The sequence below is a fragment of the Cynoglossus semilaevis genome, chromosome Z (genome assembly GCF_000523025.1).
Source record: "Cynoglossus semilaevis isolate Cse_v1.0 chromosome Z, Cse_v1.0, whole genome shotgun sequence".
Lineage (NCBI taxonomy): Eukaryota > Metazoa > Chordata > Actinopteri > Pleuronectiformes > Cynoglossidae > Cynoglossus > Cynoglossus semilaevis.
The window spans coordinates 9,831,735-9,849,539 of NC_024328.1; the positions used below are offsets into that span (position 1 = coordinate 9,831,735).

General features: G+C 42.2%; 1 protein-coding gene across 1 annotated transcript; it reads left to right on the forward strand.

Annotated features, from left to right (window-relative positions):
* Positions 1-3,471: 3,471 nt before the first annotated feature.
* On the forward strand, positions 3,472-16,775 carry LOC103397732 (E3 ubiquitin-protein ligase KCMF1-like). Its single transcript, XM_008336100.2, has 7 exons — positions 3,472-3,722; positions 6,322-6,489; positions 8,415-8,554; positions 10,966-11,067; positions 11,221-11,401; positions 13,483-13,801; positions 15,143-16,775. The coding sequence occupies exons 1-7, from the start codon at positions 3,707-3,709 to the stop codon at positions 15,444-15,446; spliced, it is 1,230 nt and encodes a 409-aa protein (XP_008334322.1). The 5' UTR covers positions 3,472-3,706; the 3' UTR covers positions 15,447-16,775.
* Positions 16,776-17,805: the final 1,030 nt, after the last annotated feature.

A 17,805-nucleotide genomic window follows, 5' to 3' on the forward strand; every position in this document is an offset into this window, starting at 1 on the left:
TTGGCCCAACACTGTGGGGGGTGTACAGCTCCGAACACCACAGGCGCTCTGTGTCAAACCACCACAGACAGCCAGCAGACAGTGACTAACGGCTTACTCAGACATTAATGCCATAAGTTTCTCATTTCTCGAGAAAAATGTAAAACAAAGATCAAACCAGAACACTCACTGTGGTCAGTGAGCTGTCAGTTAAGGTGAAGGGGGTTGCATTTATATATGGTATATATGTGAAAAATAAGCAGATGTTGCTGAATACTTGTCCTTAAATGACTGGTATATAGAATCGAAAGGGGAGGGGGTTCTCAACCACAATATAAAACTCTGCACAGGGCATCAGCAAATTGAAGTATCTTTAAAATACTACAAATGTAATTCAAAAATGAGCACAAATACAATACTCACAATACCCCTGTGTATCTATAGAACTGTTCAAAAGGCTGCAGGCAGGGATGGGGGGAGGAAAAGGAATGCTCCCTCCTTCCCCCCTTTAAAAGCATCGTCCCCACACCACTGGCACGAGGCCAGCCCATCGGTTCAGCTCACCAACCAATTTGAAACAGCCAAAGAAAGGGTGCCCTCATGGAAGGCAGCCTGCTACAATAACACCAGTGTTGTGTAAATGCATGGAGCCCCCCAGTAGGAAGTGTCACCCACTGCCACCAGCACAGCGGCAGCCTCTGCTACCTGAACCTGAACTGCTTTGGAGTGTGTTTGAAAACAAAGTCAAGTAACGGTCACGCCGCTAGTTCCAACATGCACTGAGTCAAAAGGTTCTTATGAGGTCATAAGCTAGTCTATCTGTCTGTCTGTCTGTCTGTCTGTCTGTCTGTCTGTCTGTATATTTGTCTGTCTGTCCATCTGTCTGTCTGTCTGTCTGTCTGTATGTCTGTCTGTCTGTCTGTCTGTATGTCTGTCTGTCTGTCTGTCTGTATATCTGTCTGTCTGTCTGTCTATCTGTCTGTCTGTATATCTGTCTGTATATCTGTCTGTATATCTGTCTATCTGTCTGTCTGTCTGTATATCTGTCTGTCTGTCTGTCTATCTATCCATCCATCCATCCATCCTCCATCATCTGTCCATCCAGCCTTCATCTATCCATCTATCTATCTATCTATCTGTCTGTCTGTCTGTATATCTGTCTGTCTGTCTGTCTGTATGTCTGTCTGTCTGTCTGTCTATCTGTCTGTCTGTCTGTCTATCTATCCATCCATCCATCCATCCATCCTCCATCATCTGTCCATCCAGCCTTCATCTATCCATCTATCTATCTATCTATCTATCTGTCTGTCTGTCTGTCTGTCTGTCTGTCTATCTATCTATCTACCTATCTATCTATCTGTCTGTCTATCTATGTATCATCTGTCTGTCATCCATCCATCCGTTCATCATCTATCTATCTATCTATTTCTTTGTGTTGTTTGTTTTAAAAGAGAAGTCCAACAACATGCAGGTCCAACACTGTAAAGCTGTGTGCAAAATGAGTCGCGTGGTGACCTGTGACCTAGTGGTGTCCACTTCTATCCAATCTGCTGCATTAAGTTATGTTAAAGTCACACAAATTGCAAATTAATCTTTTTTTTTTAAATATCATGCGTTACTTTTTTTTTACCGTCTATCTAAATATTTAAACTTTTCTCTCTGACATGATCTCCACACATCTCATCCACGGTTTTAATAAACTTTAAACTGCTACTGTATCACCAACACAAATCCCAGTGTATGGGCTCATACCTGCAGATCTCACTACTGTCAGTGGAAACTAAACCTATGTGACATTGTTGATGCCACTCTTTAGTCACAAGTCTTCAAAGCCTGCATATGTACTGTTGTTCCGAGGCACATTAGGCTGACCCTTTGAAGAACCCTCAAGCTTGCGTGACCAGATGCTGCAGTGCAACATACGTAATCAGTTCTGCTTATCCTTACAGAAACAATTAGTTCTTAAACATCACTGATGTCCCGAGGGTCACTATCACTGTCACCACTGGTTGTGACGGGACAGACGTGTGTCCAAGACAACAATGACATTGTACTGTACTCATTCATAATCATCATTATCAGTTGTACTGTAGTTCCTCAGGTACTTCATTTCTTTGACATGCTCTATGGTTGATCACAAATTTTCCACATACATTGTAATTATTCAGATAAAAAGAGACAAATTACAAAAAAAAAATAAAAAAAAATAAATGTGATGGTCTTAATTGTAGTGTTTAAACCAAACATTTTAAAACTAGTACATTTACATGGAGGCATACCTCTGCACTTGTTGTTTTTAATAAATCCATTCATTTTCATCCGCTTATCCATTACCAGGTCACGGGGGACAGCAGTCTCCACTCACCATGGGTGGTGAGTCCACTGGAAGGTACCAACCTCCCTAACTGGGATTCAATCTTGCCCAGAAGGTGAACCCTGGGGTTGCACACTAATGACAGAGACAATGCCTCTGGGCCAAAGCACCACTGTTTTTAAATACACAAAATAAATATTTCTAAAAGTAAAAAAAAAAAACATGATTTAAATAAAAAAAAAGAAATCCTGTTAGACTTCCAGCTGCACTTAAGCTCAAGTATTTCCCAGAATATCTTTGTTACACTGCCCTATTAATTCAAAGTAAAAGGTACTTGTTATGCACAAGGCATGTTATTCTTTCCATCCTCAACTCACAGCCAGGTGCTTGGTCTGAGAACCACTTTGACTCTGCACTCAGCGGAGATGTCCAGATTTTGCTTTGCAAGGTCTGCCTGACAGGATCCAACAATGGGCTACATTGAAATGTTTTTAAAAAAATCAACTGACCCATGCTGGCTGCTGTGCAGTGAGAGCAGAAAGAGCAGGGAGTGCAAAATGTTAACACTTGCATTTTACTGTGTTCTTACTGACTGTTTCAATGTAGCAAAAAATAGACACTTGGACCAGTTCAACATAAGGAACATATATTTTCTTGTTATAAAATTCTATAACAGTTTTAAGTCATTAATTGAATAGTAGACATAAGTCCTAAACGCTGTTGTACACTGTTCAACAGTAACAGAATGTGGGTTTGTTGGTAGAGGAGGGAACAAAAAGTTCTCAAGGATGATGATGAATAAAAGAACAAAATAAACAATTACACAAAAGATGAAGAATCAATGACAATGACATGGCAACAATGATCACAAAGATGACAACGGCTAAGCAGATGACTAAGGAAAAGTTGACAAAGAAGAGGAAAAGACACAGAGGAGGACAATGGACAATGAAAAGAGTAAGAGAAAAAAAAAGTTTGAAAATTTGATGCCAATGCGTCATAATACCAATATGAGGAAGAGTGAAGAAAAGTATGAAATAGAAGACAATAGAGATAATAATTTAATAATTAACTGATAATTACCAAGACAATGATCGTGACCTTTATTGTTTTGTTACAGTTCCAAAAATGTAGATGTAATGTAAATATATATGTAGACACTGAGATAGAACGAGATAGAGCTCAAGCGCCAAACCCAACTACCTACGAAGCAGCAGCGCCATCTTGTGGACACATGAGCACCGTAGCGGACAGTGACACAGCAGGAGGCGGAGGGGGGCAGACCGGATCTTTCAAAAGGGAAGAGGCCAGGGACAGGCAGCCAGCCCCGGCGTCTCTTCTCTCACTTCACCTGTATTAACCTTCAGTGCAAGCCCGGGAGCCCGAGCAGGGGGCTGTGTCAGTGTTCGTAGGATGTCCCGACATGAAGGTGAGTGAACACTGGACCACAGCAGCAGTGAGCGGCTCGGGATTTCTAATGAAAACGCTGTCAAAGCAGCGACAGCTAACCGAAGCTGGCGGACGGGTTCTTGTTTTGCAGCTTCGCGTTAGCTAGCGTTAGCAGCGAGGTTGCAGTTCTGTCTGTGTGTGTGTGTGTTCGTTTCAACGGAGTCGCTGCTAATGGCTGCATGTAAATTATTATGTGGTGCAGACAGTGTCGCAGTGGACTCTTGCGTATTTCATGAAACCACACATCAGAGAAAAAGCCTAGTAAACGTCAGCTAAATATGCTAACTAGCCTGCGTGCTAACCGCTGATAGGCTGCAGGTGAGCGAGCACCGGGCTGAGTGAAAGGGGGAGTGCCGGGATCAGGGAAACACACCGGAGAGTAGCTCAGAGGAATTCCAGATTGTCGTGGATCAAATCTAAACGTGTCATATCGTTAATATTATAGTTAGCGTGAGTTGAACCGCCCCGAAGTCAAAGTTCATCCTTGAATCACTGTTTATACAGCTCACATCCAGCAGACCAACATTCACCTCGTCCTTGTGGCCAACCTTGTTGTCGGGCTGGAAGTTCGCTGTTGGAATCACGTAGAACCCAGTGTATGTTCATCCACTCACTCCCCTTTGTAAAGTTAGTTTAGTTTTATCAGCCTCTTTGCAAATGGCGAACCGGCTCATTACCGCCTTCCCGCCCTCCCATACAATTAATCTTTGTTTTAATGTTGTAATTGGCCAACATCTATGGTTCCTCAGGCCTGTGCGGCCCTTTATGTTCCAGGTTTGTGTTGTTGTCCTCGTCTTGGGTAGTGATCAAGATTTGTTACCTTGCCGACACTGTGTGGTTCCTGTGGTTGCTGTCATTTACGTTGGTGCTACTGCCCAGCACAGCAGGCTCCCATTGGCTGTGAGCTTCCAAGAACTTCGCCACTATATATGAGGAGGTGCCGACAGTCCGCTGACATACTATACACACCGTGGTGGGCCGACTGTCCAAGTCAATCAAGATAGCATAGGGTTCAAAACATAAGGTGCTGTTTTGCCTGTGTGACACTCGAGGTGACGGCCTTCACACGAATGGCTGTAATGACAGGGAGGCATCTGTCAGCAGTCTAGAGCAGTGACATCATATGTATAGCGTTATATCACCAACTGACTTGACAATGTAGCTTAGCTTGATTTAAAAACAAAAAAACAAACAATCATATTTTTTACAGCATTTTTCACTCCATCATCATCATTATTAAAAACGTCACAATCACTTTTTCTTTCTAGAAATTCTAGTCAGTTTTATTGATTAGAATTGGAAAAAATAAATTACTTAATGTTCACATACAAATGTAAGATGACCCATGTTGTGGTGCAATCAAGGAACTTTAACTTTAGGTATATAATAATATTTTTAATATTAATAATATTATTAATTATATTATATTAATTATATTATATTATTATATTATTAATTAATAATATTTTTCTTTATTTTAAATTGATTGCAACACTCCTCCATTACTGTTATGACTCTTTAATTAAAAAAAAAACATTTTTTTGAGAGACTCAATTTGCCACAGGATCTTGAAGAAGAAACCACCAATTTAGTGCCAAACCGCTGTAGTTGTAAGTAAGGATGTCCGATATTAACTTTTTGTCGAGTTAAGAACGAGTTACTGCAACTGTGTTTCAATAAAAGCTCTTCAGATCACTCAGGCATCTGACTGGTCTGTGGGTGGGGTGTTAAACTGTTTTTAGAGCAATCATCATTTTGTGAAAACCAGGCATTGCGTTACTGGGTTTTCATTATCAGAGTAAAAACCGATAATGATTCTTACAGATATTACAAAATGTGCTTGTATCTGGTCGATAATATCGGTCTGCCAATATTATCGGACATCACTTTTTGTTAGTTACGTTATTTAATTCATATATAGAGGGAGATTAAGTTCTTAAGGATTTTTCCATTAGTGAACTGACATCAACATCAGCTGCAGCTGCCATGTCAGACTTGAGACTTAGTGTACGACCTAAGGGTCAACCAAGATCACTCTGCAGCCTGATCCCTTTGTCCCCGTCCTCTGAGCTGCAGTCTGCTGCAGACGTGTTCTTTTCTCTTCTGTTTGGCTTTGACGCAGCTGCACTGACGTAATCACTCCATTCAATCACAATACCTGTCTGAAATTGATTTTTTAAAATTATTATTATTAATGCTGACATTATACTGGGAAATGTTTAATTCAAATGCAGTGGAATTTATTAAATGGAAAACCAACTGCTGTGGTGTGCAAACACTTTGCTCCAGTTTTGTCTTATTTATAGACATTGATATGCATTATTTATTTATTTTTATTTTTTAAAATGCTCTTTCATGTTCACCACCTATTGAAGATCATTTTTAATGAAAAAGAATTGAACACTAAAGTTTTGTTACGGTTAAATTATCGTGACTTCTAATACAGTGCGTGCAGTAAGTATTACGCCACGTAATTTCCATGTGTACATTGAGGTGTGAAATATACAACTTCTAAATGTTGATAAAATTAAATTTTTTTCCCCCCCTCTGTGTGACCTGTGTTCTCTCCTGTCCATCAGGCGTGAGCTGTGACGCGTGTTTAAAAGGCAACTTCAGAGGTCGACGATACAAATGTTTAATATGCTACGACTACGACCTGTGTGCATCGTGCTACGAGAGCGGTGCGACTACAACTAGACACACGACAGAGCATCCCGTGCAGTGTATATTAACCCGAGTTGACTTTGGTAAGTACAGAGTCTGTTTATCAGTGATATTGTTATTATTATTGTTGTTTTTGATCACAAGACACCTTTTAGAAATAACTTGACTGTTGTAGCAGAAACGAACCACATATTTCTGTCGCTGATGAAAATAAAGAACATATTAAAACACATACCCAGATGAGGTCAGACAGGAGTCCCCATGGACTATGTTGTTTGTAGATGACATTGTTATCTGTAGTGAGAGTAGGCAGCAGCTAGAAGAGAACCTAGAGAGGTGGAGGTTTGCACTAGAAAGAAGAGGAATGAAGGTCAGTCGCAGCAAGACAGAGTACATGTGTGTAAACGAAAGGGAGAACAGTGAAATAGTGAGGCTACAAGGAGCAGAGGTGGTGAAGGTGCAGGAGTTTAGGTACTTAGGATCAACTGTTCAGAGCAGAGGAGACTGTGGAAGAGAGGTGAAGAATAGAGTACAGGCAGGATGGAACAGCTGGAGAAAAGTGTCAGGAGTGATCTGTGACAGAAGAGTGTCAGCTAAGGTGAAGGGAAAGGTTTACAGGACGGTGGCGAGACCAGCCATGATGTATGGTTTAGAGACGGTAGCAATAGGCAGAAGAAAGGAGGCGGAGCTGGAGGTGGCAGAGTTAAAGATGCTAAGATTCTCTTTAGGAGGGACAAGAATGGACAGGATCAGGAACGAGGTCATTAGAGGGACAACACAGACAGGAAGGTTTGGAGAAAAAGCTAGAGAAGCCAGATTGAGATGGTTTGGACATGTGCAGAGGAGGGACAGTGGATACATTGGTAGAAGAATGTTAGAGATGGAGCTACCAGGTAGGAGAACGAGAGGAAGACCAAAGAGGAGATATATGGATGTAGTGAGGGAGGACATGCAGATAGTTGGAGTCAGAGTAGAAGGTACAGAGAACAGAGAGAGATGGAAATCAATGATCTGCTGTGGCAAACCCCTGAAAAAAGGGACAAAGCCGAAAGAAAAAGAAGATTAAAACACATACCCAGCTCTGGTGTTCATTGTTATGCAGATGGAAGCAGGGGCTGATTTTCAGAAAGACAACAAAAAATGTTGAAAAACATACCCATAAGTGGAGTTCTGACCAGTGGAAAGACAATTCTTCAGTGGTAAAATGTTGCTGGGTTTTATTTCGGCCTCTGTGATTTAAAAAAAAAAAGAAAAAAGACAGAAGAAATATGTTTTTTCCCTCTGGTCGCGACTTCACACTAACACAGATGGAAACCAAAGCTGAAAAAAAAAAAACCTGAACAAGTGTGGATTTGACACATCAGCGCTGTTAAAAACAACCTTCGGTTACAGATTCTTCCTGACCAGCAGACTGGAGCTGTAGTTTTCATTTCTGCCAGCTCCTGATCTCTGACAGGACTTTTCCCCACAGACTGAGCAGTGATTGATGTGACGTGGATGTTTTTCACACTCTGTTACTGTGATTTTGGCTTAGGTTTGTGGATAACAGCGAGAAAAAGACTAGGTCTGACTACAGCTGTAGATATTCACTGGTGAACATCATGTCTAGTATTACTTTAAATGATATTAACTTTGTGTGTGCATTGCATTTGTTTTCAATGATCCGTTCTAGTGGTTAGCATCGTGACATCTGTTAATGTTGGCCTTTCACACTCGGGACACACTGTAACTGTGAAACAAAGTTGTTAAAACGCCAGAATGTGTGAGATCACAGGAGAAAACTCATGTGGACCATAAGTGTTAAAGTATAAACATTCACATCAACACTAACAGTAAAGTAAATACACTGAACAATGAGATGGTATTTTGAGCTCAAGGTGTGTCAGTGAAATGAAAACTTTTTCCCCGCAGTGTATGCAAATACCAACCCAACAAACAACAAAAGAATACATTTTGACGACTGTAAATCTTGACCATATTCAAACAGAGTGCCTCCCTTGTCTTCCAGACCTGTACTACGGTGGAGAGCCGTTCTCAGTGGAGCAGCCCCAGGCCTTTACATGTCCCTACTGTGGCAGAATGGGCCACACAGAGATTTCGCTGCAGGAACACGTGGCAGCCGAGCACACGGAGACCTCCACAGAAGTGGTACGTTGATGCTAGTGCTAAAATTGTGTGCTGTCTTTCCAAACACCCGTGGTGGGTTTTTTTTTTTTTTGTCAGCTGAACAAATAAAATAAAATCAGTCATAGTACGTTACATATACAGTGGAACCTCGAGATATGAGCATAATCCGTTCCAGGACAGAGCTCGTATCTCAAATACCGTATTTTCCGGACTATAGAGCGCACCTGAATATAAGACGCACCCACTATTAAAAAAAAAACAACAACAAAAATAAATGTACACATATAAGCCGCACTGGACTATAAGCAGCCGATATCCAGGTTGAGGAATAACATATTTACCAGATACACAAGAACACAGAAAGATTTTGTACCGTAAATGTTTATTTATATACCTGAACTGATTGTTTCCGAACAGTGCCTTTAACAGGGCAGTAAAAGTACCGATCGAACAAAACAGAAAAGTAATTGATGGCTTTATTCATCTTCCTCCTGCGCACTGAAACCGCTGAAGTCGTCTTCTTCAGTGTCGGAATTGAACAGCCTCAGAAAAACTTCGTCACATACCGTTTTAGTCTCTCTGTCAGTGTCGCTCTCCGTGTCACTGTCATCCCGAGGTTAAGTTGCCTCTGAAGGTGCGCTGCTCTCTTCTTCCCGCTGCCGTCTCCAACGTCTCACCATGGATTCATTAACGCCAAGCTTACGTGCAGCAGCCCTATTTCCTCCCTGGCTAGCCAGATCGATGGCTTAACTTAACTTGAAAGCTGCATCATATGAACTTCTTCGTGTGCTTTCCATGATGACGGGGTGAGGGTGTGAAAATAATTCGCTGTCGTGCTAAATAAAAACTAGCGTGTTCTTCTTTGCACTGACTTCCCCTGTCAGTCTTGTTTTTGCACTTCCTGCTAGAACGACCCCCTGGTGTTAGAACACCCCCCTGCTAGAATGCTCCCCTGGCGTTAGAACACCCCCCTGCTAGAACGACCCCCTGGCGTTAGAACGCCCCCCTTGCTAGAACGCTCCCCTGGCATTCTAGCAAGGGGTCGTCCTGAAGAAAAATCCATAGAAAACCGCATCTTTATATAAGCCGCATGGTTCAAAGCATGGGAAAAAAGTAGCGGCTTATAGTCCGGAAAATACGGTAATTTCCTTCCCATAAGAAATAACAGGAAAAAAATGTATCCGTCCCAGCCAAAAAACTCCCTTATTAGTGCTAATAACAATGGGGGGAAAAAATCAATTGCTATAGAGACATACACACACAAAAAACCAATGCATGTGTGGAGGAGGAGGAGGAGGGAGGAAGGAAGGAAGGAAGGCTCATACGTAGACACTTGATTCCGTAGCGTACCTTTCACGTACACTACGTAAGAGATGCGTACGGCAGTCGACAAACACGTGAAGTGAACGAGTGAGGCGTGTATGTGTGCTGGTATCTCAAATCTCTACCTGTATCTCAAAGCAAAAATTGAAGCTTGAAGCCTTGCTCGTTCCTCGGGATACTGGTATGTCGGGACGCTCATGTCTCGATTGTTCCACTGTATTTGCAACTTGCTTCAAGATCATGGTTGAATCTTAGCTTCAGCTCTAGTGCCGCATTAAAAGAAATGTTGACAAGTAAATTGTGACCTTCTTACAGCTTACTTTTGATATTAATGAACTGCTTGGAGGCTTAACATGACAACTGACATTTTTAAAAGCACCAGATTTATTTCAAGGCCTTTTCCCTAGTTTTTGAAAAGTGCACTTTTAAAGATTATATGTATTGTGGAAACACATTAAACATTAAAACACAGTTATTTAAGCCTGGTGCTAAGAATACTCTCACCAGAAATACTGAATTTGAACGGATTGCAACAACTTTTTATAAAGCAGAAATAAACCTTTCATACACCCTGCCCCTGTCAGAGCAAGTCACGCAGGGGGCATTGATTCACTAAATGACAAACACGATTCTTTATCACGACGCAGTGGTTAAATAACAATGGAGGGAAACGTGGGTCTGGACCGGGTGACGCATTAAATGAAAGTCTATTTCTCACGGTTTTAAAAAGAGAAGTGAATGGACTGAGGACTTGTCTTTCACAGCACCATCTCTATCAAACCGCACCTTGTTCTGCTTGCTCCGTCACGTCATGCAAAACCCGGACAAGTAAGCGTCATTTGTCATGGCAAACATTCAAGAAAATTTGTCTGCGTTTTACCTATTCGTGAGGGAGGAGCAGTGGGTGACACCCTGGAAACATGGCATGTTTTGGTCACTGCCCCCCCCCACACACACACACACACACTTTATCCATATCCATGTTCTCCTCCAAGGTTCTACTTCTTCCTGTTTTCTCTGTGGATTTGAATCTGTGCCGATTTCACTTGAACAGATGTTAAAAGTGCAGTCAAGTGTGTTGATAACGCTACGTTTGCCCCACTCTCCAGATCTGCCCCATATGTGCAGCGCTGCCGGGAGGCGACCCAAACCATGTGACGGATGATTTTGCTGCTCATCTCACGCTTGAACATAGAGCGCCCAGAGACTTGATATCCTTTTTAAAAACTTTTACTGTCACTTTTACTGCCCGGCAACAAAACGGCAGGAAGTTCAAAGAAATGAAGAAAACTCAACCAGGAAGGTATTAATAATTAAAACATGTTCAAAAATACAGAATATTGTTCCTTAATGGAAACATCTACGATGAGTCCAGTGGCGTGCGGCACGTGAGGAGGATGTTTCACCCAGGCCGTGGGCTGGGTGGTCCACGAGCCCGCAGGACTAACATGCACTTCACCAGTAACACCACTGGGGGGCTCTCCACCAGTCAGAGCTCCTCACAGAGTTCCAACTATGGCAGGGAGGCTATGGACCCTATAGCAGGTAGGTCACACAACACGCACACATACACAGACACACACGTGTTAGGCCTGTACTGACATCTATGTGACTGACTGTTAGAAGTGAAACTATAAATAAACAGGGTTCGAAAGACATTTGGAAAATACTTTTTTTAACAAGATGCTACACGTTTACACACATGCTGTTCATCTCAAACCAAACAACAATTGTTTGCTAATCATAAAAACTATAAAATACAGACACACATATTTTAAAATAATAAAATTTGTGTGTGCTAGTTTGATACTCAGGAGTTTTCACTGCCCATGAGTTCATCATGTTTGACGTATTCCCAGTGTCCGCTGAATTCTACTTAACAGGCTTTTCACTTTATTTGATTTCCTTTCTCAGTTCCACTGTAGTTGTACTGAAAAACAGTAGTTTCCAAACAGCAGAACCTGAACCTGAAAGAGCATCTATGCTAATCACTAACTAACATTATTTAGCATTTAGTTCTTATTCCCAGCATTCCCCACATGATGTTGAATACCGGCGACACATTTTTTCTATGTAACGTCGTATAATTACTCGTACGGTACCGTTACACCTAATGAATATGTCAATCTGAACAGAATGTTCCAGAACCTGCTCTTGTTTCTTTGAGGTGAAAACAAAACCTTGAATCACAGTCCAGGTCTGAGGCTGGTCTTGGTCCCTGAGGTGTTTTCGCAAGTCTTTTTCCATTTTCATCTGCATCAGTTCAGCTCCATGGCGGTCAGGCTGTCTCTGCTGCAGGGCAGCATGTGCCGTGTTCAACAGAAGGTCAATCCTTTCAAAAGGCTTAGTATTTATGCTGTGGCAGCACATGTGGGGTATTTTTCTGTTTATTTCTGTCTTCCTTCCTCCTGCTCTGACTGTTCTGTCTCTAACGCTCATGTCTGGCAGCGCTAACGGAGAAATAAAAACTAAAAAGACTGCAGCTGCCCCAATGTATTTACAGTAGTGATTTGGCTACAAATGGAACAAGAGATCTCTGAGAATTGGAAATCTTTAAATGAATGTTGAATGTGAGCAGCGGAGACTGTGGAAGAGAGGTGAAGAATAGAGTACAGGCAGGATGGAACAGCTGGAGAAAAGTGTCAGGAGTGATCTGTGACAGAAGAGTGTCAGCTAAGGTGAAGGGAAAGGTTTACAGGACGGTGGTGAGACCAGCCATGATGTATGGTTTAGAGATGGTAGCAATAGGCAGAAGACAGGCGGCGGAGCTGGAGGTGACAGAGTTAAAGATGCTAAGATTCTCTTCAGGAGTGACAAGAATGGACAGGATCAGGAATGAGGTCATTAGAGGAACAACACAGACAGGAAGGTTTGGAGAAAAAGCTAGAGAAGCCAGATTGAGATGGTTTGGACATGTGCAGAGGAGGAACAGTGGATACATTGGTAGAAGAATGTTAGAGATGGAGCTACCAGGGAGGAGAAAGAGAGGAAGACCAAAGAGGAGATATATGGATGCAGTGAGGGAGGACATGCAGATAGTTGGAGTCAGAGTAGAAGATGCAGAGAACAGGGAGAGATGGAAATCAATGATATGCTGTGGCAAACCCTGAAAAAAAAAGGGGACAAAGCCGAAAGAAAAAGAAGAAGAAGAAACGAATGTGTTGCCAAACCACATCTTTTAGTCATCGACTCTAAAGGAAACATCCATTTATATATTTATTATATATATTTGAAATGTATTTACCCTCAGCATTAACAGCTTCAGAAAAGATGTTGCTACTTGAATAAGGTCTTAACCATTGTTTCCCAAAGACTGGGTCGCGACCCTCAGGTGGGTTGCAAGAGATTTTTTTTTTTTCTGGGTCGTCTCGAATCATGTTTCCCAGGAGTTTCCCAGCAAAGCTTTGTGACTTTTAAAATATGGGTCCCCAGAAAAATAGTTTGGGAAACACTGGTCTAAACATTGAGCAACATTATAAATCTGTCTGTCAAAGGGTGGCTCACGGTCCACAACCGGGCCACGGGCCAAACACGTGTAAACAGTCCAATTCTTTTTCCTTTATCGTGAGATTTTACGTCTGTCATCAATCGTCTGACTCCTCCTCCTCCTTCTATTCCTCCTCCAGAGCTTCTTTCCCAGTTGTCAGGGGTGAGACGTTCAGCTGGAGGTCAGCTCAGTTCGGGGCCCTCGGCTTCCCAGCTCCAACAGCTACAGATGCAGCTCCAGTTGGAGCGTCAGCAGGCACAGGCAGCACGGCAGCAGCTGGAATCTGCACGAAACGCCAGCCGGGGCGCTGGTCGAGCCAACGCCATCCTTAATCCCAACTCAGTGGCCGCAAACACCAACCCCGGTGCCAACCACAACAGAAACTCCAGTCCTAACCACGGTCCTGCTGAGTCCAACACACAGCACACTGCACATAACTCCCAGTTTCTCCTCAGCAGGTAGAAGTCTAGTTTGAAACAGGAATGATGAAAAAAATGTTACTATTATTTCCTCACCGTTGAGATTAATTAATAAAAGATTATTTTGTTAGCAATTAATCTGATTTCTTTTTTAATTCTTTCTTTTAATTCTTCTTTTATTCTTCCTATCAGCCGCAGAAAACTACAGAACAGTTTGATTCTGATGAATGATTAACATATCATAACTGCCATATATTATATTATTATGTTTATAAAAACAACTATATAATCAGTTTTCATAGAAGAATATTTGGTTTTCTTCATTTTCTGTTACATTTAAATTGTCTTTGGTTTAAAGCAGTACTTCTCAAATAGTGGGGAGGGCCCTACTGAGGGCTCCCAGGGGGGTCATGAGGGGCTTCCAGTGGAATATGGCGCGCTGGACATCAGTGAACCACTGCTGTAATGCTTGAATGATAACAAGCCTCCAGTCACTAGGCGGCAGAAACTCATACAGTGGTTTGTACAGATAAAAATATACATGTTATCAGGTTCTCAATAGTATTTCAATTCTCATGGGGTGTGGGTCGGGGGGGTGGTGTGTGAAAACATTTCTGTCCCCAAGGGTGGGGGGGGCATGACAGAATAATTGAGGACCACTGGTTTAAACAAAGTTTTACATGTGTCAGGCTGCCAATACTGAGCTATGATGAAAATGAACAGACTTTTTTTTTTTAATTGTTGAGATGGTGTCAGTTTTAATCACAGACATTTACATTTGTGGAAAGAATATTTTCAAAGAATTGTCATATTCAGTGATCGACCTGGAAAAAAAAAATCACAAACTCCCTTCCCAACATCAGTGGTGTCTGTAGGGGCTGCAAACTGCCTTTTGAACACCTCTGCACTGTGTATAGTAACCCAGTTGTTTGTTCTTTATTTTATTTTTGAAATGTTAGTTAGAAACCTCTGATGTTTACACATTGGACCTTAAACGTCGTGGATATTAAAGTCTTTGTCCCTTTTTTCAGGTGTTGCCACAGTGAATCATTGATTTCCATCTCTCTCTGTTCTCTGTATCTTCTACTCTGACTCCAACTATCTGCATGTCCTCCCTCACTGCATCCATATATCTCCTCTTTGGTCTTCCTCTTTCTCCTACCTGGTAGCTCCATCTCTAACATTCTTCTACCAATGTATCCACTGTCCCTCCTCTGCACATGTCCAAACCATCTCAATCTGGCTTCTCTAGCTTTTTCTCCAAACCTTCCTGTCTGTGTTGTCCCTCATTCCTATATTAAAGTAAATTAATTAAGTTGAATATAGAAAGTCGGTTATTTTCAGGTTTTGATTTTTTTTAAACACACCTCTCTTTTGCAGGTTGAGTGAACCCCGGCTGTCGGAGGCCGAGCGTCAGCTGTATGAGGCCCAGTGGGCCGACCGCAGCCTGTTTGTGACGGAGCTGCTCCTGTCCACACTGCTGCCCAACAAGGACACGTTGGCCTCCTCCTCTTCCGAGGACGACTGCCACGACTCGTTACGGAACTTCGCCGACTTCGAGGCGATGGGCTGTGTTGAGGTCATGACCTTGGACCTGGCACTGGAGAACCTGAATCTCACAGAGATGAAACCGATGCCCAAAATGTCACCTATGAAGAAAGAGCCCCCGGCACCTCCCCTTTGATGACATGGCCACTCCCTCCCCTCAGTCCACCATTGTTACTGGCTGACGGAGTCTGAGTCAGTCCAACTGCCAATGGATAACAAAAAAAAAAACTGCAGTTTTTTTTTTCATTATTTTTTTGGCTTCATTTTTTCCCCCCTCAGTGATTGTTTTTTCAGCTCTGTCGCCGCCCCCTCCTCCCCTACCTCTCTCACACCCCCACACATCAACACCATGTTTATTACGTTGTGTACATTGAAAATAAGTAGTGAGACGGGAGAATGTTCTAGTGAGTGTGTGATGTGTGCGTGCGTGTGTGTGTGTGGGAGAGAGAGAGAGACAAATAACTATATAAATATTATACAAAAATCTATATGAACGCTGATAATCAAGATCACATAACCGGAGTCCATTTTAGCATAAGAAGCAGAGAGTAGTTAGTTGTTGAAGAGAGAGAAGACGTCATACACCCACTCACCCCAGGGGGGAGCAAGCGGACGGAGATCTTCCATTCATAGTTATTAATGATATTAATGACACAGAAAAAGTGCTCGGAAGGATTACCGCTACTTAAGCATGAGCCTGAATCACCACGTGCCCGTTTTAACTGCACAGTCACCAGGAGGGGGCGGTACATGTCTTATAACTTCATGGTGCTCTGCGCCACCTGTAAGTGTTTCTCTAGTACTGCACAGACATATGAGGACAGACGTTGATTGGCTCCTCCCATCTCCACTCTCACCAATTACCAACCTTACATGACATCACTTGTTCCGGGTCATGTGACCTCTTTTTATATCGACTGTGGGCACTTTGGTTTTAAAATTGAATATCCGGTGTCTGTTTGTGTACACTACAGCTCTACGTAAAGGCAAGTCACAAGTTTTGAAGGCAAAACACTCAATAGGTTTTATTATTTTTTAAATCTGGACAAACGTCTCAACCCCTGGTCTACCTTTAGTTTTACCCTCCCTCTGTGTCCGTTTCAAGGATGACTAGATGCTCCTCACCTCTTCCCACTTTCTGAAACAAACCCTCTCTCCATTACTACATGAATGCAAAGCTAATTCATGTGACTTGAAGGAGAGAATCTCAAATGTCTCTTTCCATTGATTTCTCAGTCAGAAACCCGGTCTTTGTTTGCCTCCACTGCTACCTGAAGAAATGCAAATGTAAGGTTTTTTTTGGCTCAGCAGAGGAGCCAAAACGACAGGGTAAACCTTTCGGTTTGGAGGACAATAAACATGTTTTGAATGGAAATGAACTAACCCAGCGCTGCTCTCTGGTTCTCTGCGTCTGTCTGTGGCTAACTTCCTGTTCGCCGTGTACAAACTAATAAACACTAGTCCTATCATCTTCTCAAACATCTTAATATCCACAGGCGATGTCACCAACAACATTAACCTGCAGCCAGCCAGGAAGGAGAAGAGAGGAAGAGGTGAGGTGAAGGTCGATGACGACCTGTGGTGACCTCTGGGTCAGTCCACTGCTGCTGACGGTACTTCCAGAAGTATAGACTTGGAATTTATTTAGGAAAAGTAGAAAAATCATTCAGGAGGAACAAAACTGTGGTCATGGCGATGTACATAATTCTTAATTAAAGTCTGTTTCATTGTTTAATTCACTTTTTCACTTGACGCTAAAAGAAAAGGTTTCAAGTTTTGTGCTAACATCATAGAGCATTGTTTCCCAAAGACTAGGTCGTGACCCTCCGGTGGGTTGCAAGAGGTTTTTTTGGGGATCGTCTCACATCATGTTTCCCAGGAGTTTACCAATAATGTCTATTGACTTGGGTCGCAAAGGTTTGTGACTTTTAAAATATGGGTCTCCAGAAAAAAGGTTTGGGAAACACTGGTGTGATTAACAACAAAGTTCTGTGGAAGGAAGGAAAGTCAACTCCTTGTCATTGTGACACAGAACACCACTGCACACAACCAAATGTGACCTTTGCTTTTAACCCATCACCAAAGTGAACAGTGGGCAGCTATTTTGAAAGCCTGGGGAGCAGTGTGGACCAAGACAGTGGTAACTTGGCCACCACTACCTCAAGTGGGCCAGACCAATACAATCATGACATAATATAACTATAAATAATAATTGGTCTGTGTTTTTCTCCCTTTGTTTTCATGCTAAGATGTATAATAGGTAATATTATTTATTCATATCACACAATGAAATATAAATATTATAAATATCCTGAACATGTACAAAATTAATTCTATCCTACATTTAATTTTATTGTATTAATAATTATTAATATTATAATTATTAGTGGCGCTTTGGCCCAGAGGCAATCTCTCTGTCATTGGTGTGGAACCCCAGGGTTCACCTCCTGGGCAAGTTCGAATCCCGGTTAGGGCGGTTGGTACCTTCCAGTGGA

Coding starts and splice junctions, on each gene's coding strand:
- LOC103397732 (XM_008336100.2), top strand. Junction 11,402..13,482: donor GGCTATGGACCCTATAGCAG/GTAGGTCACACA, acceptor TTCCTCCTCCAG/AGCTTCTTTCCCAGTTGTCA. Junction 13,802..15,142: donor TCCCAGTTTCTCCTCAGCAG/GTAGAAGTCTAG, acceptor TCTCTTTTGCAG/GTTGAGTGAACCCCGGCTGT.